Source organism: Drosophila kikkawai, chromosome 3L (genome assembly GCF_030179895.1).
Source record: "Drosophila kikkawai strain 14028-0561.14 chromosome 3L, DkikHiC1v2, whole genome shotgun sequence".
Lineage (NCBI taxonomy): Eukaryota > Metazoa > Arthropoda > Insecta > Diptera > Drosophilidae > Drosophila > Drosophila kikkawai.
In genome coordinates, this window is record NC_091730.1 from 20,162,343 (window position 1) to 20,183,171 (window position 20,829).

The 20,829-nt window shown below is 39.6% G+C and overlaps 6 protein-coding genes across 9 annotated transcripts; all 6 read right to left on the reverse strand.

Moving 5' to 3' along the window:
* Positions 1 to 2,023: 2,023 nt before the first annotated feature.
* Positions 2,024 to 4,736, reverse strand: LOC108078956 (leucine-rich repeat-containing protein 59). Of its 2 annotated transcripts, XM_017173111.3 has the most exons (4): positions 4,513 to 4,735; positions 3,531 to 3,590; positions 3,195 to 3,461; positions 2,024 to 3,100 (listed from the first exon to the last, which is right to left on the reverse strand). In XM_017173111.3, exons 1-4 carry the CDS (start codon positions 4,624 to 4,626, stop codon positions 2,549 to 2,551), a joined length of 993 nt encoding a protein of 330 aa, XP_017028600.1. In that variant the 5' UTR covers positions 4,627 to 4,735; the 3' UTR covers positions 2,024 to 2,548. The 2 variants fall into 2 exon arrangements, with proteins under 2 accessions (XP_017028600.1, XP_070141724.1); XM_070285623.1 differs by lacking the exon at positions 3,531 to 3,590 and having other exon boundaries at positions 4,513 to 4,736.
* A 754-nt stretch (positions 4,737 to 5,490) lies between these two features.
* Stim (stromal interaction molecule) lies at positions 5,491 to 7,682 on the reverse strand. The gene is made up of 2 exons (XM_017173073.3): positions 5,808 to 7,682; positions 5,491 to 5,708 (listed from the first exon to the last, which is right to left on the reverse strand). Exons 1-2 carry the CDS (start codon positions 7,465 to 7,467, stop codon positions 5,695 to 5,697), a joined length of 1,674 nt encoding a protein of 557 aa, XP_017028562.1. The 5' UTR covers positions 7,468 to 7,682; the 3' UTR covers positions 5,491 to 5,694.
* A 185-nt stretch (positions 7,683 to 7,867) lies between these two features.
* Positions 7,868 to 9,041, reverse strand: LOC108078938 (myb/SANT-like DNA-binding domain-containing protein 3). Of its 2 annotated transcripts, none has more exons than XM_017173087.3 (3): positions 8,642 to 9,041; positions 8,481 to 8,566; positions 7,868 to 8,428 (listed from the first exon to the last, which is right to left on the reverse strand). In XM_017173087.3, the coding sequence occupies exons 1-3, from the start codon at positions 9,012 to 9,014 to the stop codon at positions 8,081 to 8,083; spliced, it is 807 nt and encodes a 268-aa protein (XP_017028576.2). In that variant the 5' UTR covers positions 9,015 to 9,041; the 3' UTR covers positions 7,868 to 8,080. The 2 variants fall into 2 exon arrangements, with proteins under 2 accessions (XP_017028576.2, XP_070141670.1); XM_070285569.1 differs by having other exon boundaries at positions 8,070 to 8,428; positions 8,476 to 8,566.
* A 369-nt stretch (positions 9,042 to 9,410) lies between these two features.
* On the reverse strand, positions 9,411 to 10,991 carry RpS9 (ribosomal protein S9). The gene is made up of 4 exons (XM_017173088.3): positions 10,868 to 10,991; positions 10,434 to 10,679; positions 9,975 to 10,161; positions 9,411 to 9,681 (listed from the first exon to the last, which is right to left on the reverse strand). Exons 2-4 carry the CDS (start codon positions 10,654 to 10,656, stop codon positions 9,504 to 9,506), a joined length of 588 nt encoding a protein of 195 aa, XP_017028577.1. The 5' UTR covers positions 10,657 to 10,679; positions 10,868 to 10,991; the 3' UTR covers positions 9,411 to 9,503.
* A 3,191-nt stretch (positions 10,992 to 14,182) lies between these two features.
* On the reverse strand, positions 14,183 to 15,448 carry LOC121502284 (zinc finger protein Paris-like). Its single transcript, XM_041775512.2, has 3 exons — positions 14,915 to 15,448; positions 14,737 to 14,807; positions 14,183 to 14,668 (listed from the first exon to the last, which is right to left on the reverse strand). The coding sequence occupies exons 2-3, from the start codon at positions 14,742 to 14,744 to the stop codon at positions 14,329 to 14,331; spliced, it is 348 nt and encodes a 115-aa protein (XP_041631446.1). The 5' UTR covers positions 14,745 to 14,807; positions 14,915 to 15,448; the 3' UTR covers positions 14,183 to 14,328.
* A 152-nt stretch (positions 15,449 to 15,600) lies between these two features.
* LOC121502282 (zinc finger protein Paris-like) lies at positions 15,601 to 17,314 on the reverse strand. 2 transcript variants are annotated; one of them, XM_041775508.2, is made up of 2 exons: positions 16,867 to 17,314; positions 15,601 to 16,798 (listed from the first exon to the last, which is right to left on the reverse strand). In XM_041775508.2, exons 1-2 carry the CDS (start codon positions 16,872 to 16,874, stop codon positions 15,823 to 15,825), a joined length of 984 nt encoding a protein of 327 aa, XP_041631442.1. In that variant the 5' UTR covers positions 16,875 to 17,314; the 3' UTR covers positions 15,601 to 15,822. The 2 variants fall into 2 exon arrangements, with proteins under 2 accessions (XP_041631442.1, XP_041631443.1); XM_041775509.2 differs by having other exon boundaries at positions 15,602 to 16,798; positions 16,937 to 17,313.
* Positions 17,315 to 20,829: the final 3,515 nt, after the last annotated feature.

The following is a 20,829-nucleotide window of genomic DNA, read 5'->3' on the forward strand; positions in this document are numbered from 1 at the left end:
ATTTACCATTTCATGGCTGAATTGCTTACAAGAATCCTAAATTATACATTATAAATATTATTTTAAAATTTAAATAAATATTTGCCTTATTTATATCGTAGTTTCCCTTTCCCCTTTTTAAATTATTTTTGTTTAGCTTTTTTGTAGCTGAATTGCCCACACTGCTGAGAGAGCAAAGATGAGAGTAAAAGAGAGCCCAAAAACCCGAATAGCCGGCGAGAGAGGATGTCGAGTTTTTATGATAAAGGAACGATAGGAAAAGGACGCGGAAGGGGCAAAGGACAACGTCAAGGATGCGCTGAATTAGGGGAGAGCGAGCAAGAGGTGCATAGTAAAGACAGAGAGAGAGCGAGAGAGCGAGGGTAAGAGGGGAACTCCCAAAAGGGCAAGGGCCTTCATCTTCTTGGCTGACGAAATTAAAGTCGAGCTTTCATAAGCGTATCTTCATTGGCGGAAACTTTAAACTTTAAATTGGAGCCGACGCTAAGCAGCAACATCCTTTCGCCCAAGAAATAGATAAGCACCATTGCATCAGCTTTTTGGGCTGCAGTTTCTGATTCTGGGAACATACAATGGTAAATATTTATTTATCCAAGCTTTTGCCTGCTCACGATGGTTTACTAATAATAATTGCCTCCCACCCGTACATGCCTACGTCATCGTTCTACAACTTTCTATTGATGAAATTCACTTTGGCCCACGAAACCGGTATGTTTCTGCAAGTCATTTATCAATTATTTGCGATATGCGAATGAACTGATTACGTAGAGGCACCGAAATATACAGAGGGATGATGAGTCTGAATAATAAAATACAAATACTCTTTAAAGGATAACAAAATCATTGGGAAATTTTGAGGTATAGGGTTTATGACATTAACTTTAAACTATAATTTTAGTAGAATGAGTTTTAATTATGTATTATAACGAAAGAAACTAAGCTGATAATATCCTTTAAAGGATAACAGTAACCATAGGTACTTAATTATAGTGAAGTTCTATTAATTTTAAATAAGATTAGAGGGGAATTAAGTATAATATTAATTGACAATATAGTATGATGGCTTGAAAAATGTCCTTGAAATGTATTTTAGAAAGCTAATTTCTATTGAAAATGTTCATTTTGGTTTTAAAAAACTTTACAATAAAACTTAAAATAACCTTGAATCTATAGAGCATTCTGATAACTAACTAATTGTAAGCTCTACCACCCACACGTTTAAAAATCGTGTGCAAAATTCCAAATAAAAGTTCACGAGAGTTTGCCCTAGATTTTATCACTATTAGCCGACAAAGTATTTATTAAGAAATATTTAGCTAAACATTTATTTTAATTAATAACCTGCCTTTCAGTCTTTTCCGCTGCACCTTATCAAGTTCTCCTTTTGAATGGCTGTAAATAACGCCACTTCTGGGCGAAATTCTGGTCGGTTATTTATTATAATCTAAAGGGAAAACAAAAACAAATTATATGCAAAAATACGTAGTATAAATAGATTGTCGGAGCGTTTTATATTTATATTGAATAAAAAAATACTTGATAAGGACACTCGCGTGCCTAGTGGGGGGCCATAAATATAATATAAGATAACCAAGTTGACCAACTCGGGTAGATAAGCGTAAATTTGAACGAGGCTATAATTGAAATTAGTTTTATTAACAATTTCCTGAGGACTAAAAACGAGAGCCTTCATCCTATATAATCAATAAAAATTATTCTTATCTCTGGACTTTTCGGACGTTGGCAACTGAAAATAAATATATATTTATGGAGGAAGAATAAACATAGTGAAATTGGTGATTGTATTTTTTAAAATGTAAAATTTTATTCCAAAAATCTTGCACATTTGTTCTTTTACAATTAATTTATTTTGATTTTGAAAAAATCATATGAAACCGCTTGAATAAACCCAAGTTTGGCTTTAAAGTCTATGAGATTTTGAATCTACAAAATGTTCAATAGTCGGTAAGGTTACTACTATTTGAGCTTGAGCTTTAAATAAAAAAAATGGGATTGCACAAGATATTGTTACAATAGATTCGTTTATTTATAAATGGTGTGGTTGCTGATTCGATCCGATCTGATAGATGTGGATGTATTATTACGAGGGTGCCTGTTCTGACTGTGTCTGTAGTTTCTATGCATTGGCCAGTTTGGAACTGCCATTCAGTTACTATTGAGTTGAGCTTGAGCTATAGATAAGATTCATCTGAGTTCAGTTGAGTTGAGTTGAATGAGTGTAGTTAGTGGTGTCTTTCAGTGGCGTCGTCTTCAGCTGCTGAGTGTGTGCGGTTTTTTTTTTTTTTTGTATAAATCTCTATATAAAATCTCTCAATGGACGTACTTTCTTAGAGTCTATGAAATCAAATGGCAGTACATATTACACATAAATGGTATATCAAAGTCGCAGTCGTATAACTCGGTTCAGGTGGTCTACACGTATTCCAAAAATTGTCCCGCCTCCACACACGCGCTATGCATCCGAATTTTGTTTTCCGATTTCTTCTATTTGAAGCCCAGCGCCCTAAGGCTTCAAATAAATGAATCGTCAGTGTTCCTCCGGGGGCGTTCGGAACTCGGAGATCCAGTCGGTGACGCGCAGCCGGAAGAACTCTGTTTTGGTTAGTATCCAATCGCGATACTGGTGCGGTATATACTCCACCAGCTTGTCGGCGATGTCCGGATTCTTGAACATAATCATATAGATGAGCACCACGTTCACGATGAAAAGAATGAGAAACATCATCAGGGACGAGAAGGCGGCCTTTGAGAGCAGATTCAGCCAGGAGCCGCTCTTGTTGGAGTTTCGTTTCTTTTGATTGTTCTTCTGGTTTGATTTCCCTCCAGCTACGGCACCTGATGCCGAGGATCCACCTCCGGCATTCACTGGTTTGATTGTTAGCTCATTATCGCCAGTTCCGGCGAGTTTTTTGGCTTTCGCTTTCTTATTGTTGGGCTTTTGTGCCTTCTTGCCACCAGCCCCTCCACCGTTCGACTGGACAGAGCCTGCATCCCCGGCTCCTGCCATTTGCAAGGTCTCCTGTGCGGCCAAACGTTCGCGTTCAATGAATTCCGGCTTGTAGTTGGCGCAAATGCTGACCTGGAAAATGGGAAAATTGCAAAACGTTAGATGTGCAAAATGTAAACCAAGCTGTGCCACTCGAGAGCCAGCCCTTAGCTCAAGGGCCACTTACCGTATTCTTGGCCGCCTGTTGGCAGTCCTTTTGCGTTGAACAGCGACCCACAACCTTCTCCCAGGCGGGCGTCAGGGGATTCCCCTTCAGATCCAAGTAGCGCAAACGGCGCAACTGACCGAAGCTAATGGGCAGGTGCTCCAGGCAGTTGTTGTACAGGTCCAAGTGGCGCAGCTGCTCCAGCTGGCCAAAGTCCTCGGGCAGGAAGCGTATTTGATTCTTGCTCAAATCCAGCCGCACCAAACGCGTCAGTATGGAGAAGTTTTTCTATGTGACAGAGTAGAAAGTGTTATTAGGTGTTTACTGGGTTTTTTTCTTTCTGTGGGGTATACTTACTCCCAGGTTGACCAGGCGATTGCTGGACAGATCTAAAACGGTGACGCGCTTGAACGAAGCCTGCAAAGCACAAAGACTAACTGAGACTCAGAAGTAGTGGCAAAAACATGACCGAAAAAGAAACCCCCGAAAAAAGTAGCTGCCCTAAAAATCCCTTTCTTAAATATTATACCTCGCATTATTTGTTAAAGGGTATAAAGGGCTTTAAGTGAATTGATAATTACATTTCTTAATAATAATAAAATCTAATTTAAAAGTCAATTTTTTAATTTAAAATTTATGTTTACATTTATCTATTATAATAAGTGATGAGTACTTATTTATTTATTGTATTATTTATGCATTGCAAAAGGTATATTATTTCGGATTCAAACAATAGAATAAGTCACAAAAGTCTTATAAAAATAGAACCAAAAATTATTGAACATAAATAAAACAACTAATTTAGATTATTTTCTTGTAGACCTATTTGTAAATTTTTAGTGTAAATTGTAGAGACAGGAGAATTTTGTTTTGGTTCCGGTGTTACAGGGTATCCTACAGTCGTATACTCAACGAATATATACGTCTTGTTTTTTGGCAACCTTCCCGAGTCGCTGAGGGGTGGCAAAGACCAAAAATCAACCCCCTCGAGCAATTTTGGTTGCATTTTCAACCACACACACACACATCCTCAAACACTCGCACACTCGAGTGAAGGGGTAGCATAGGAGGTGGGGGCAGAAAAGAGAGGAGAGACACAGAGAGGAAGTCAGCGTTAATTGCAAGCCAGCCGGCAGAACAACAACGAAAGCGAGAGGCCGAGAGGAAGTGGAGCTCATTCGTCCCGTCTCGCTCCTGCTTTTTGCGAAAGCGAGACAGCCGGTGACTAGACATCCGCCAGACATGAGACGTGGCCCCAAGGTGGAGTGAGAGGGACCTGGTGCAGACAGAGGTGGCCCAGGAGCTGGGTGCTAATTACCGCCGCTGCACTTGTACTTACAATCTCCCGAACCGGTATCTCGCTCAACTCGGAGAGGCTTAGATCGCAGGTCTCGTCCACCACCCGCTCCTTCACGTTCACCTTCACCTTAGCCTTGTCGCCGGCCTTCGGCATTTTTGCGCCTATTAATTCGCCACAATTTTAGATTTGGTTTCAGCTGTTAGCTTTGTTCCTGCCTGAGTAAAGTTTTGTGTTGTGTTGTTTATGCGAGATGACTTTTTGAAAGCTGGAAAATCGGTGGGCGGTTTTATCGATAAAGCTCAAAAAATAACAACATTTGAAGGGTTTATGGGAGTTTTTTGCAGGCCTCCCAATCTGGTCACACTGCTGACGTTTTACAGAAAGCTCGTTTCAGGGTTTAAAATAATATTTAAGTTTTTTATAAAAAAAAAACAAGGGTTTAAGACCAGTTTTGGGAACTGTATTTCTATATGATAGTGCTATAGATGTTTTAATTAAATTTTTAGTAATAAATATTAAGTTGAAACACGTAAATTGTAACATTTAAGTCAGGCTCTAGTTATACCAATTAAAACTTAGTTTTGCCATTTCTGGTTAGTTAAAGGGATATTACTTAAATTTTTACCTGAACTTTGTCATTTTCGTAGAACTAGAACTGAAATAAACAATGTTAGCTTACAATGTTATCTAATTATTGTTGAAAACAATAGTCATGCGAATTCTTCCAAAAGCTACGTAGATTTGTATGTATATTTGTATACATATCTACATATGTATGTGTGTATGTAGAAATGGGAGAATTGCTTATTGGAGATTCTTCTTATACGATAAGAGAATTCAATATTGACTAGAGTAAACAAATTTAAACAATAATAAGCTAAAGATATCCAAAAATTGCATGCGGTTATCTTTCAAGATAGAAACGTAATTATAGTAACAAATCTTCCGACCTTTGAAGCTTTTAGTAGAGTTAAACATTAAATTGTAGACATGCGTTAATAAAACTACTTAGAGCTATTCTTTTTTTTTTATCGTTTTTTATTCTTCAAAATTAAAAAGGATATATTACAAATATAAAGATTACAAATTTTCATAATATACATAAGGTTAATTTGACCTCTATTAATACAGTATCTAATTGTTTAAAAGATTTTATTCGGGATTCAATACATAAAGGTCAATGATGCTGCTGCTTAATCCGTCAGAGTCGATTTAAGTCAATTAGAAGAAGGCTTCTGTGGAAGAACTGTGTTGTATTGTCTGTGAGGAACAACCGAACGAAGCAGCGGCCTACTCCGTGGCAAGCAGAGAAAAGTTCTCGAAACTCAGCTTACCTTGCACAGACTCATCGTCCAGATCGTCGGTGCTGTTGGTAATCCGGGTTCGCGAGCCCTTGGCGGAATTAGATCCCATCGAGCTCTGCATGCCCACGGTGCGGCCATAAAGTACATTCTCCAAATAAGGCAACCCGTTGTTGTTAACAATGTTCAGGCCGAGGCAGGTCTCGATTTGCTTCCAGCGATGGAGTCGTTCCTGCAACTCGTTAGTCACCTCGCCCAGCGAATTGCGCGCCTCGACAATGGAGCGATCAACATCATCGATACTCTTGCCGTGTGTGGAAACAAAGGCACCCACCAGACTCGATCGCTTCTTGCGCAGTTTCTCACAAGCCTCCCGCGCCGACTGGAGCTGCTTCTCGGCCGAGGCCCGCTTCTTCTGATGATTCCTATTTTCGAGTTCGTATGTGTACTGCAGCCACGACTGCAGCTGAGGAGGCGGAGTCCAGCAGTTGTCCACCAACTCCATTTCGGCCCGCGACAGCTCGTTGCGCAGCATCTCGATTTCCTGCTTGAGTTGCTGCACCTCCAGATCGGAGTTCGATGAACTGAGTGTGGGCGCTTCCTTGAGGCGTCGCTCTAGGTCAAGTTTCTCGGTGGCCACATTCTCCTGCTCCATGCGGGCCAGCTCCAGCTCCTTCTGCATCTCCTGCAGGCTTTGTTCGGCGCGGTGCAAGCCCTCCATGTCCTGGGCCATGCGGCGCAAATGGCGCTTGGCGTTCTTATTCTGTTGATATGCATACCAGCAGCCAATAATAGCACTCAGCAACAGGGTGACCAGGATATAGTCCTTCCAGCGGTTGCCATTGTCACGAGGCGGACCAAAGAGCACCACATCCATGGCTTTCAATGAGATTTTCTGCTTATGTATGGGATCCTTGATGCCCAGGACATTGCCCACATACTGCAGATTGTTGACGGCCAGCCGGGGCAGCGCAGCACCAGTGACTTTATGCAGCTTGAAGAGCTCCACATACTGGGGCAGCTGCACGGACTGGGCTAGCCAGTCGGTGGTCTGCTCGATGGTCCAATTGTGCACCTCTGAGCGCAGCCAGGCCTCCCACAGCTCCTTGACCGATATGTGCATGTCGTCGTTGAAATGGAAGGCCTTCTGCCGCTTCTCGTAGCCAGAGTCATACTTTAGCTCCTCGCGCAGAAAATCATCCGATTCGCTGAGGTCGATGTTACCGTTGTCGTCATCATCGAGCTGGCGATGCAAACTGGCAATGGCCTCCATGCCAAAACGATCCTGGGTGCTGCTGCTGCCATGGTGACAGTCCAGCTCGTCAGCCCCGCACGCCCCGTCAGCCGAGCCGCTGCCCATCGCCGAGCTAAACTCATTGCTTACCGCCTGTGACATGGCCTCGCTCAGCAGATTGTACGAACTCCGATGCAAATGGTGGTCAAGGTGATGTCCTCCGCCGCCACTGCCAGTCGCGTCGTGCGCATGGTGGTGATGATGCTGGCCACCAGCGTCGTCCGACGGATGATATGGAGCCACATTTGTGTGCTGCTTGAACTGCGGCTGCTGTTGCTGCTGCTGCTGCGAGTTGTAGCGATTCGAGGCTGTACGTGCGTCTTGGGCCAAGGTGCCAATGTTTTTCAGCACGCAGCAAAGAAAGATGATCGAAAAGTTCCACACGACGTCCTTGCGCATTGTGCTGCCTATGCGGTGACGGGCCGTTATGGTTTTAAGGCACTCAACTGGTTATTACCAGTAATCTGCTGCAGTTTTTACTGTTTTTTACTTTCTTGTCAATTTGCACACTTTTGTTTTACGTTTCCATTGTAAACAAACACAGCTGACCCAGCAGTAGGACCATCAACTCGCGAGTATTCGCCGAAACCCGGTCACACTGGTCCGCCTGGCGATCGTTTTTCAACTGCGCAAGCAGAAATTCTGGGATCGAATGATGTGACCAGCCTGCGTGAGATCGGAAATATGCAAGTGTCGTTAACCCATTATTTCTTTAGGTTTATTTTAAATATATATTTTAGCCTAGCAGTCATTTTACAACTTAAAATTGTGATAATTTTATTAGTTACAAAATTACAAATGCTTTTATTACTCGTCAATTAACATATTCTAAAACAATTTGTTTGCTAAATAAAATATTTACAACTATTTTACATAGTTTAAGGATGTTAAATTACTTTGTACTTATTAAAAGGAACTTATTTTCAATTTCCTTTTTTATGCTACTTTAAAATAATTATAATTACAATTCAAAAGTTAATTTTACAATTTTAAATGAGTTGTGTTTCTAGGGTTAAGAATTCCGTTTTCTCTTGGCCATCTCTTCTCGTTTTTCCTCAATTTCCATTTCAATTAATTGGTTCTTTAATCGCATTGTTTGCAGTTCAACCACTTGCTTCTCTATCTCATATTTGTGCTTCTCAGCAGCTCTGGAATTCGCATCTCTGTAATATTCCTGTTGCAGCTTAACCAATTCGACCTTCTCCTCCTCGAGACTGGATTTCCCTCTGTGATCCGGCAGTATGGGGGGCTCGCACGCTCTAAATCTTTTTTGATGCCATATTTGAAATGCCTCCGGGCTCTCGGTTTCCGGAACTTCGATCTTTGGATCCGTGTAATCCTCGATTGTTGACTTAAAAAGCTAGAGAGAATTTATTAGAATACAAATATTTCAAAAGACGATCCCACCATACTTTCACCAGATGAGGACTTTCGGAATTGTGGGTGCTGCTGGCTTCCTCTGATCCTTCCTCGGCTTCATTAACTAATTGGTAATTTGCTAAAAATAAGGAATAAAGTATATTGAATACATTTGTTATGATATAATAAGCATATACGCCAAGGTTTCATATACCATCACTGTCAAACTGGTTTACTAGCCTTGCTGCTCCTGTGATTCCCATGAGGTTGCCCACTTTTTCCGACACCGACGATCCGGAGAACGAAGGAGTGTCGCCATAAGTTTTCCTTCTTCCGGGTTCAATGCCATTCCGGGATTTCCTTTTCATATTGTCGTATTTGTCCCGGAGAGCTGTCCAGGGCCGGCTGACACCCGTTTGGTCCGCAAACTCCTCGGCAATGCGCTCCCAAGTCTCCTTTTTCTTTTGCCAAGTGACGGCATCGCTCTTCTTGTTCTGAAGAACGGTATTGTGCTGATTTAGGAGATCCAGGAGAATATGCTCCTCTGAATCGGTAAAGTTTTTACCTCGCGCTCTTTTTGTAAACATTTCCAGTAAACAAAACAATAACCAGCACAGCTGTTTTTCTCGATAAAGATAAACTTGGAAAATATCAACCCTGGCTTGACATTTAACGACTCTTTTTCGATTCGATAAATTTAACAATCGTTTAACTAAACGCATTGTTTTATCTACATTTCTAATGAATAGTTACAAAGTTACTAAATTAATTCATTTTATTCCTATATTTAAGACTGTTCTTACAGGTTTCAAGGAATAAGAAAATTTTTATTTTGGCTAACTAAACCCAAACAAATGTATTTTCTCAATGCCAAGTTCATTCTGCATTTCTTTAAATAGCATGTTTTGGCCCTAGGCATATAATGCATTTTCTATATATACTCCACCAGCGGATCCAATTATATCATAAATAAATATCAATAGTTTAGGGCATTTTTTGTTTATTTTGTGTAAAACAATTTTTCAGTGTTTATTCACACAATACTCTCGTGCAACCAGTTGCAGCCGGTTTAGCACTTAGTCCTCCTCCTCTTCGGCAGCGCCGCCACCACCACCCTGGTTCTTCTTCAGGTTCTTCCTCTTGACACGGCCGGGGCGGCCGCCACCGAAGGGAGACTTCAGGGAGAAATCAATGTGCTTCTGGGAGTCCAGGCGCACAACGAACGAGGGAATGTTGACCACTTGCTTGCGGACACTGTGGAAGGGAGAATACAATTTCAATTAGTTAAACTCGAGAAAAGGGGCCAGCACCTGGTGGCTGCAATCATTGGAGCTAAAAACGTTCAGTGCAACTTACGCTTATGCGGGCATTTTGCATATAAGATTGCTGTGACCCAGAGCCACATACGCAATCTCAAGACGTTGAGAGCCGGTGCAAGCTATGGAGCTTGTTCGACTCTCAAGTGGTCTTACTGAACAATATACACTGTATACAGAGTGTTTTCTGAGCCTGGCGACGATGTAGTCGCTCGTCAAAGCGATATTTACCGAATGTGACGCTGGCGGATCAACACACGAGCGTGATGAATGGACTTGGCCAAACCCAGTTTGAACACCTGGGTCTGCAGGCGGCGCTCCAAGAAGTCCTCGATCTTCAGGCCCAGCACGTAATCGAGCTTCATGCGGGACTCGTCCAAGACACCAATGCGCACCAGACGACGCAGCAGGGCGTTACCTGAGGGTATAAAAAACATAAATTTAATGGAGATTTAAACAGGTTCGATCTGAAGTAACAATGGAACTGTCTTCAGTGTGTATTTGGTTAACGTCAACGTTTTTTCAGACAAGAAGTGTCAGATTATTATTTTTAAATACAGTTCATCATGTCAGTGTTTAGCGTATTCCACAGTCGAACCTTTATAAACAATTTCCAGTCACGTGTTAATGCACATGGCTCTTTCTATAAAAATTTAACTGTGGTATCCCTTGCTGCAGCTGTTAACTCACCCTGGAACAGACGCTTCTCGTCCTTCTCGTCAAGGGTCAGGAGCTCACGGGCAGCCTTACGGATTTTGGCAAGGGCGTACTTCACGCGCCACACCTCACGCTTGTTGCGAAGACCATACTCTCCAATGATCTTCAATTCCTGGTCCAGACGCGCCTTCTCATAGGGGCGACGAGGAGTCACATAGGTCTTCGAGAAGACCGAAGGGATGCGGCCGTTCACCATGGTTCCAACAATTCAACCCAGCACTGCAAGGGTAAAAGTAAGGTTAAAATGAGAATCCCAATTTAGCGGCAGCATCTTTACAGATTTTTCTTTAAATTCAATTTTATTTAACTAGCCGGTTATTTCTTTAGCCTCAAATATTAATATTTTTATTTTCGGTTGCTTATATACAGGTTTTTTCAGATTTTAGGAGCGGAATTTTTTTACGTACGTTTCGCTGAAGTGAACAAAGAAAAGAGAAGGAAAATACGCAGGGAACCTGACCAGGGTTTGAAAACAATCGACATTTATCAAAACATCGGAGCACTATCGATACTATCGATGTTTCGTCCGTAAACACGTCGAAAAATCGATAGTGGAAAAAATCGATTTTTTGCCAGCACTACTCTGAATCAAAGCGAAATGTCAATTTACATGCTTGGGGTCGAATTCTCGTTTTTGGGGTAGAATTCTCGTTTTTGGGGTAGAATTCTCGTGTAGAATGTAGAGTGTTCGAGAGCGAACAACATAGACTTCGGCAGCACCTTCGACTCCGTTGCAACCGAACTTCGGCTCCGTTGCAACCGAACCGAGAGAGAATGCATGCGACGAACGTGTTTGAATGTGAAATTTTGTTGCATCAAAATATTCGATAATTTATTTGATATTCTTTCATTTTTTCCCCTCGGTCACTCTGAATTTTAGTAAAATGTCAATTTACATGCTTGGGATCGAATTCTCGTTTTTGGGGTCGAATTCTCATGTAGAATGTCAAATGTAAGGGAACCTGACCAGGGTTTGGAAACAACAATCGACAGCACTATCGATACTATCGATGTTTCGTCCGTAAAAACATCGAAAAATCGATATTCAAACCACGCCTGGTATTCGAACCACACCTGATGTTTAAACCACACCAGATTTTCGAATCACATCTAATATTTATAAATATTATAAATTATAAAAGAAAAAGAAAGAAAACAAGAAAGCCCGTGAGATGTCAAGCCATCGATGGCACTATGGATGTAGCTTCTGCTCGTCACTTTTCCTAAACAAAAAGGGAATTTGGTGGGAAAAAAAAACTATGAAGAAAGCTGATTTATAAATAATAATTTAACGATTGTTTTTTAATTATTAAATATAAAATATTAAATCAAATCAGTTATGCTGCATTTTCAATAAATGCACAGCACTCTGGTCAATTCCAGGGATCACAAATATGAGTTCGGAGTAAAATAAAAATCAATACAAATTTACAAATAATCGTTAAAAATTTGAAAATTCAAGTTGACGAATAAAAAAAGTTAACTTTCAATACCTTTTAAGTTGATTTAAAAGCTTTCTAAGCTCTAAGATTTTAGAACTTTATATGGAATTTTAAACTTCAAAATCCCCTTATCTTGTAGAATATCTATAATAGTTTTTTTTTTAAATAAATGAATATGAATAATATGAATAATTAAGTATATCTATATTATCTCTTTTTCAGTGGCGCCTGAGAAGAATATGTATGCCTTTCAATCTAAATTTAATTCTAAAACAAACAAACAAACGCAGACAAAAATTGTATATATTTACACAATTGTTTTCAATAATTTAGTCTCTGAGTCGAAACAGTTTAATGCTTATTTTAGAAACTATAAAACAATGAAAGTATCTTAGATTTTAGTTTCATCACCGGAAAGAGTATTAAATAGAGAATATAATCAATGTCTGCAAAGAGAGATAATATAAAGCTTAGATTCCTAGTATAATCGAGCAAAAACTCTCAAATTTTTAGTACTTAATGTTTGTTTAACCTTGCAACTTGAGCATATAAATAAAATTGAAATATTAATATAATAATAATCAGTATTCAGCCTTTGTGTTTTCTCCAGTTTATACGTGTATTTGAAACAAAAGTAGTAAACTTTTTCAAAAACATAAAAAAAAAATATATATATAAATAAGAAAAGGAAATCAATAAATATTGTATCTGCATTGATCGAATATTTACAATCTGTGAATTTGCAAAAATAAATATCGCTGCTTATCAAAAAATGTTATAGCTGGAAGTGTGTTTCGTGTCGATCTTGAAGGGATCCGATGGAGTGGGGCAAGCAAAGCATACCAAAGTATTATTCTATTTTCGTCAGAATAAAAACAAATTGTTTATTCAAGTAAATTTATTTATTTGTGCATTAATGTTAGTTAACAATCTAGTTATTTATAAATTAAGAAAAAAAATTTAAATAGTTTGGGTATTTCGTGTGGATTGGGATGCGTTTGTTGAGGTCCTTATAACAGAAAAAAATCTTTGTGCAAGAAAGAAACTATTTAATGTGAGTTAGGATATGACCGTTAAGAGTATTTTTATGGGAAAATGATTTTGAGCAGTGGGAACACTTGTATGGTCGCTCTCCAGTGTGCGTTCGGATGTGTGTTTTAAGATGACCTTTCATGGAAAATGACTTTGAGCAGTGGGAACACTTGAATGGTCTCTCTCCAATACAGTTTCCGTTGTGTGTAATGAGATGATTTCTCTGTAAAAACGACTTTGAGCAGTGGGAACACTTGTAAGGTCGCTCTCCGGTGTGATTTCGGATATGTGCAGTAAGAGTATATCTTTGGGGAAATGACTTTGAGCAGTGGGGACACTTGTATGGTCGCTCTCCAGTGTGTGTTCGGATGTGTCTCTGCAGTTGAGATTGCCCGGAAAATGACTTTGGGCAGTGGGAACACTTGTATGGTCGCTCTCCAGTGTGAATTCGGATGTGTTCATTCAACATGCTTTTATGGGAAAACGATTTTGAGCAGAAGGAACACTTGTATGGTCGCTCTCCAGTGTGAACACGGATATGTGAATCAAGAGAACCTTTCTGGAAAAATGACTTTGAGCAGGTGGAACACTTGTATGGTCGCTCTCCAGTGTGAGTTCGGATGTGTGCGTCAAGAGTATTTTTATGGCTAAACGACTTTGAGCAGTGGGAACACTTGTATGGTCTCTCTCCAGTGTGAGTTCGGATGTGTGCGTCAAGAGTATATCTTTGGGCAAATGATTTTGAGCAGTGGGGACACTTGTATGGTCGCTCTCCAGTGTGTGTTCGGATGTGTCTCTGCAGATGAATTTGCGCGGAAAATGACTTTAAGCAGTGAGAACACTTATGCGACTTCTCAGCCGTGTGAATTCGGATGTGTCTCTGCAGAATAAGTTGGTCGGGAAACGACTTTGAGCAGTGAGAACACTTGTATGGCCGCTCTTCAGTGTGAGTTCGGATATGTACATTAAGAGCACTTTTAAGGGAAAATGACTTTGAGCAGTGGGAGCACTTGTATGATCGCTGTTCAGTGTGAGTTCGGATGTGTGCGTTAAGAGAAGGTTTATGGCTAAACGACTTTGAGCAGTGGGAACACTTGTATGGTCGCTCTCCAGTGTGAGTTCGGATGTGTGTATTACGATTAAATCTCGTGGAAAATGACTTTGAGCAGTGAGAACACTTGTATGGTCGATCTCTCGTGTGATTTTCGATGTGTCTGTTCAGATGAATTTGCTCGAAAAACGACTTTACGCAGTGGGGACACTTGTATGGTCTCTCTACAAAACAATTCCTGATGTGTTTTTTTAAACTACTACTCTGGGAAAACGACTTTGTGCAGTGGGAACACTTGTATGGTCGCTCTCCAGTGTGAATCCTGATGTGTGTTTTTAAACTACTACTCTGGGAAAACGACTTTGAGCAGTGGGGACATATGTACTGTTTTTTTCGTCTTGCTGAATCCAACACCGTCATTTAAATTGACTGGTAGATTTTTAGTATTTCTCATCTGGAGGTAGATCTGGTGGCTCGTTTCTATGGTTTGCCGTATCTCAAAGGCGGATCGTGCACAGTGCAGGCAAGAATCGCAGATGTTTTCGGGGAAGCAATCTTCTTTAGAAATCTCGTAGGGAGTGCATTGCGTGATCATATCGGCGATGGAGATCCCTAGTCCTGGAGCGTTGTCGAATATGTTGATCATAGCAGGTGACGTTCCCAGGCAAGCGCGACAGATTTGACTAAAATTGAATGCAGAAAGTGGGTGTTTTACAAGGATATAGACACTGGTATATTTTGATTAACTTACACTTCCATGATTTGAATAGTGAGAATTTTTACTTGTATTGAAAAATTATACTTGGATACTGTCGAGAGAGGCTGTAAATGAAACGAGCGTCTGACGTTGTTGAGTTGATAGTTCAAACTAAATTTATTTCCTAAAATCCTAGCCTTAAGTAGCTAACATGAAAATGGAAATTCCTTACCTCTAGACCCACGGATCGGTATATCTCCGACCGCAGGAAACCCTTTATGGTCTTTATGGTGACCACTCGCAGAAGGTCATATAATCCAGCAAGCGTTCTAGGTACCTAGCAGAGTTAGGTATGCACACATTTGCTAGAGTGCAGGACATCTGCATCCCAAACGCAACAATTTGGTGTTGTTTTATTGCTTCAAATTTGTGTGTTCTTTCTGAACAGATACAGTTTTAGGTACAGTTTTAATACACAACGCAGAATGTCTAACATGTGATCCTTGTTATCCTTGTGTCCAGCTGATTAGAGATGGACAAAATCGATGATTTCGTGACTATCGAATCCTTTAACCCACTGGCTTTTCAGTCATTCATTCGATATTTTTAGCGACTTCGGAGTCGCTAAATGACTGAAAATATCGTTAAAGCCGTTTGTATAGGAACAGCTGTTTTCAGTTTCCGATATTTTCAGTAATTCAGTCGTGGTAGTTATGTTTTTGTTCAACACATTTCTATCTACTCTGGGATATAATTTTTAAAAATGTATATTTTTTGTTGTACTGGAAAGACTATATAGTATAGAAGAGTATTGCTTTCAATAGATTTCATTATGTAATTTATCGTGTTTTCAAACCCTATTAATAGTACGATTTTTTACAGAATTTGGCAAAATGATTTTGATTGTTTGATTTATATTTATTTGTAAAAGACTTAAATATATTTTTAGATAAAATGAGTATTAGTTAAAATTAGATATGGTTTTAGATCGTAGGTTGAGACGCAGTGGCTTTTTCTGATTTTTTTTGTCGCTTATTTGAGATATGCATATTTATTTTTAATGGTTTTAGACCCTAGGAAGCAGTGGCTTTTCCGTTATGTTTTCTGTGCGGTTACAGCAAGTGATCCCAGACGAACGTATTAATTTTCTAGTTTATCCCTCCTGTGTGTTAACAGGTGTCTATAAAGACTAGAACTCTGGGAAAATGCCATCGAACAGTGGGAACACTTATGCGGTCGCTCTCCCGTATGAGTTAGATTGTGCCGTTGAACACCACTTGTTGAGGAAAAGGACTTCGAGCAGAGGGAGCACTTAAATGGTCTCTCCCCCGTGTGAGATCTGATGTGTTGCTTAAGTTGTTCTTTCGTTGAAAACGACTTTGAGCAGTGATTGCACGAATGCGGTCGCTCTCCCGTATGTGTTCGAGTGTGTGCCTTAAGACCATTTTTCTGGGTAAACGCCTGTGGACATTGGGGACACTTATACGGTCGCTCTCCCGTATGAGTTCGGATATGTGACTGAAGAGTGGTCTTAATAGCAAATGACATTGAGCATTGAGAGCACTTAAACGGTTTCTCGCCCGTGTGAGTTCGGATATGTATCTTAAGATGACAAGATTCTGTAAACTTCTTCGAGCAGTGGGAGCATTCATACCGTTTCTCTCCAGTGTGCCGCTTGATGTGTGACTTTAAAGAATTTCTATAGGAAAAGGACATCGAGCAGTGGCACTTATACGATCGCTCTCCCGTGTGCTTACGCGTATGTTCCTGAAGATGCCATTTTTTCTTAAACGCCTTTTGGCAGTAGGTACACTTGTGCGGTTTTTTAATCTCAGGAGAGCAAACATCCTGCCTGAGATTGGCTGTTAAGACTTTACGGTTCTTCAACTGGAGTATCTTCTGGTGGCTCTTCTCAATTGTTTGCCTTATCTCAAAGGCGGCTCGAGCACAGTGCAGGCAAGAATCGCATATGTTTTTGGGATAGCAATCTCCCTTAGAAATCTCGTAGGGAGTGCATTGAGTGATCATATCGGCGATGGAGATCCCTAGTCCTGGAGCGTCTTCGAATATGTTGATCATAGCAGGTGACGTTCCCAGGCAAGCGCGACAGATTTGACTAAAATTGAATGCAGAAAGTGGGTGTTTTACAAGGATATAGACACTGGTATATTTTGATTAACTTACATTTCCATGATTTGAATAGTGAGATTTTTTTTGTACTTGTATTAAAAGTTATACGTGGATATATACTTACAAACTTGGTACAGTTTTAATACACAACGCAGAATGTCTACCATATGATCACAATTTTTCGTCCTTGTGGATTAGAGGTGGTGAAAAATCGATGATTTGGCGACTATCGATTACATCTATTATACAAAAGAAAGGCTGGAATTCCCGCTGCCCGCTGTTTTTAAATTTTCCGCGCGATCACAATACGCAGGGAACTAGGGCTGGCAAAACATCGGAGCTAGATACTATCAATTTTGTTGCCCTACATTTTTATTTGATATTCTTAGATTTTTTCGCCTTGGTCACTCTGAACTTCAAAGTAAAATGTCAAAACAAGGTTTTACATACTTGGGGTCGAATTCTCGTTTTTGGGGTCGAATTCTCATGTAGAATGTCAAAGAAAAGAGAAGGAAAATACGCAGGGAACCTGACCAGGGTTTGAAAACAACAATCACATCACTATCGATACTATCGATGTTTCGTCCGTAAAAACATCGAAAAATCGATATTCAAACCACGCCTGGTATTCGAACCACACCTGATGTTTAAACCACACCAGATTTTCGAATCACATCTAATATTTATAAATATTATAAATTATAAAAGAAAAAGAAAGAAAACAAGAAAGCCCGTGAGCTGTCAAGCCATCGATGGCACTATGGATGTAGCTTCTGCTCGTCACTTTTCTTTAAAAAAAAGGGAATTGGGTGGGAAAAAAAGCTAAGAAAAAAGCTGATTTATAAATAATAATTTTACGTTTGTTTGTTTTTTAATTATTAAATATAAAATATTAAATCAAATCAGTTATGCTGCATTTTCAATAAATGCACAGCACTCTGGTCAATTCCAGGGATCACAAATATGAGTTCGGAGTAAAATAAAAATCAATACAAATTTACAAATAATCGTTAAAAATTTGAAAATTCAAGTTGACGAATAAAATAAAAGTTAACTTTCAATACCTTTTAAGTTTATTTAAAAGCATATCGACCTTTCACTTTGCTCAGCAACACTAGCCCCACACGCCAAGTGGGAAATACTTGATGATCTCCACGGGAGCGACCATTTTCCAATAGTCGTCTCCCTATTCCCTCCAAACAAATTAAACAAATTTTCAAAACCCTTTTTCAAATTAAAAAAAGCCAACTGGCCTCAATATGAGACTCTCACACACAAAAATAACGACACATTCCCCACTTCAACTAATGTCAATAAAGAAGCCGCACAAATTAACAAAATCATTTTACATAGCGCCAACATTTCAATCCCACAAACCTCAGCAAATACAAAACCCTATAAGGTCCCCTGGTGGAACAAAGAACTAGCCCAACTAAAAAAAGAAAAACAATTAGCTTGGAAAGCACTTAACCGCAACATAAATTTCACAAATGTTATAAACTACAGGCGCTTAAATGCTAAATACAGATTCGAAATAAAAAGAAGTAAAAGCGAAGCTTCCAGCTCCTTTACATCCACCATACATCCAGAAACCCCCTCATCTAAAATATGGAGCAACATAAGACGCTTCTGCGGTCTTAACCCAATGAAACAAATTCACGCCATACTCAATCCAAAAAACAACACAGCAACAACAGATACCCTCGAAATAGCCAATTCCTTCTCCCAACACTTCTCAGAACTGTCAAACGATTCAACCTTCTCAGACGAATTCCGAAATAACAAATATAAAATTACAACAGCCAATTACAGACCCACCTCAACAGCCCAAACTATCGAAGAAAATATAACCTACCTTGAACTGATTGCAGCACTACAAACTCTTAAAGGATCCACCCCAGGATTAAATAGAATCTCTTACGAAATGATTAGTAAAAGCTCACATACCACAAAAAACAGAATAAAAAACCTTTTCAACCAAATTTTCGACAGCCACATACCTCAAGCCTACAAAATAAGTTTAGTTATACCGATCCTCAAGCCAAAGTCCGACAAAACAAACATCTCTTCATACAGACCCATTTCCCTCAACAGCTGTCTAGCAAAAACACTAGACAAAATAATAGCAAAAAGACTATGGTGGTTCGTGACCCACAATAAACTACTTAATGAAAACCAATTCGGCTTTAAAAAAGGCAAATCGACTTCGGATAGTCTACTATACGTAGACCATCTTATAACGAAGTCAAAAATGCACACCTCCCTCGTCACTCTTGACTTTTCAAGAGCTTTTGATCGAGTAGGTGTGCACACCATAATCGATCAACTCCAGGAATGGAAAACAGGCCCAAAAATAATAAACTACGTCAAAAACTTCATGCTCAAAAGGAAAATAATTGTCAGAGTAGGCCCGCACATCTCCAATTCACTTCCATTATCCAATGGTATCCCACAAGGATCACCTATATCAGTTATCCTATTTCTCATTGCATACAACAAGCTCTCAAACATAATATCTATACACAAAGAAATTAAATTTAACGCATACGCTGATGATTTCTTCCTCATCATAAATTTCAACAAAAACAAAAGCCTTAATTTCAATATGGACAACGTATTACATAATATAAACAGTTGGTGCTCATACTCAGGAGCATCCCTATCCTTAGCTAAATGCAAACACCTCCATATTTGTCGAAAACACAATTGTACTAGCACCATAAGCTGTAGCAATATACAAATACAACAAGTATCTGCACTCAAAATCTTAGGGATAACCATAAACACTAAATACAAATGGGACACACACATAAAATCACTACTTCCATCTCTACACCAAAAGCTAAATATAATTAAATGCCTCTCCAACCAAAAATTCAACTGCAATACACAAACACTACTTCACGTTGCGAAAGCAACAATAATAGCAAAAATTGAGTACGGCTTGTTCCTATACGGACACGCTCCCAAAAGTGTATTAAACAAAATAAAAACACCCTTTAACACTGCAATTCGGCTAGCCCTTGGCGCCTTCCGAACCACGCCCATTAATAACTTGCTATACGAAGCCAACATCCTGCCATTAGAGCAAAAACGAGACCTCCAAACAGCAAAACTCACGAAAAACCTAATATTTTCAAAAGATACCCCAATACACAAACTCGTCAAACAAAGAAAATCAAAAAAAAACCCATCAACCATAGACCGCACAATAAATCTTTGCCAAGCACTTAATCTACCCTACGAACCAGTAAAACTACACAAATGCAAGCCACCTTGGGATCTCCCAAATCTCATAGATACAACATTCAGAACACACAAGAAACAAACTACACCACCAGATACTTACAGAAAACTATACCAACATACCAAAGACAGCCATAAAACACACAAATTCATATTTACAGACGGATCAAAAATAAACTCCACTATATCATATGCAGTCACAACAGATACCAATATTATTAAATATGGTATCCTACCCCCATACTCATCAGTTCTTTCCGCTGAAATAATAGCCATCCTAGTAGCGATCGACCAAGTCAAAAGCACAAGGGGGAAGTTCATGATCTGCTCTGACTCTCTCTCAGCAATTGACGCCATAAAAAACACTAACAACAACAACTTTTACTCAAACAAAATCAGATCACTTATAACAAAACTAGCCCCGAAAATCAAAATATTGTGGATCCCTGGTCATGTAGGCATAGCAGGCAACGAGCTAGCCGACCACACCGCAAAATCAACAAGCAACATGCCCCTTATTTACACCCCAAACATTAACTTAACAGACATTAACAGACACTTAAAACTAGAATTTCTCACAAGAAATAAACTTAGCTTAGAGCACTGTAATCAATGGTACAAAACCATAAACAAAAACAATTCAAACATCGACAACTACTACAGATCCTTCCATCCCAAATCAAGCAGACTCGATCAAACTAAAATAATACGCCTTAGACTAGGCCACACAAAACTTACACACGAGCACTACTTCAACCAAAACCAACCTCA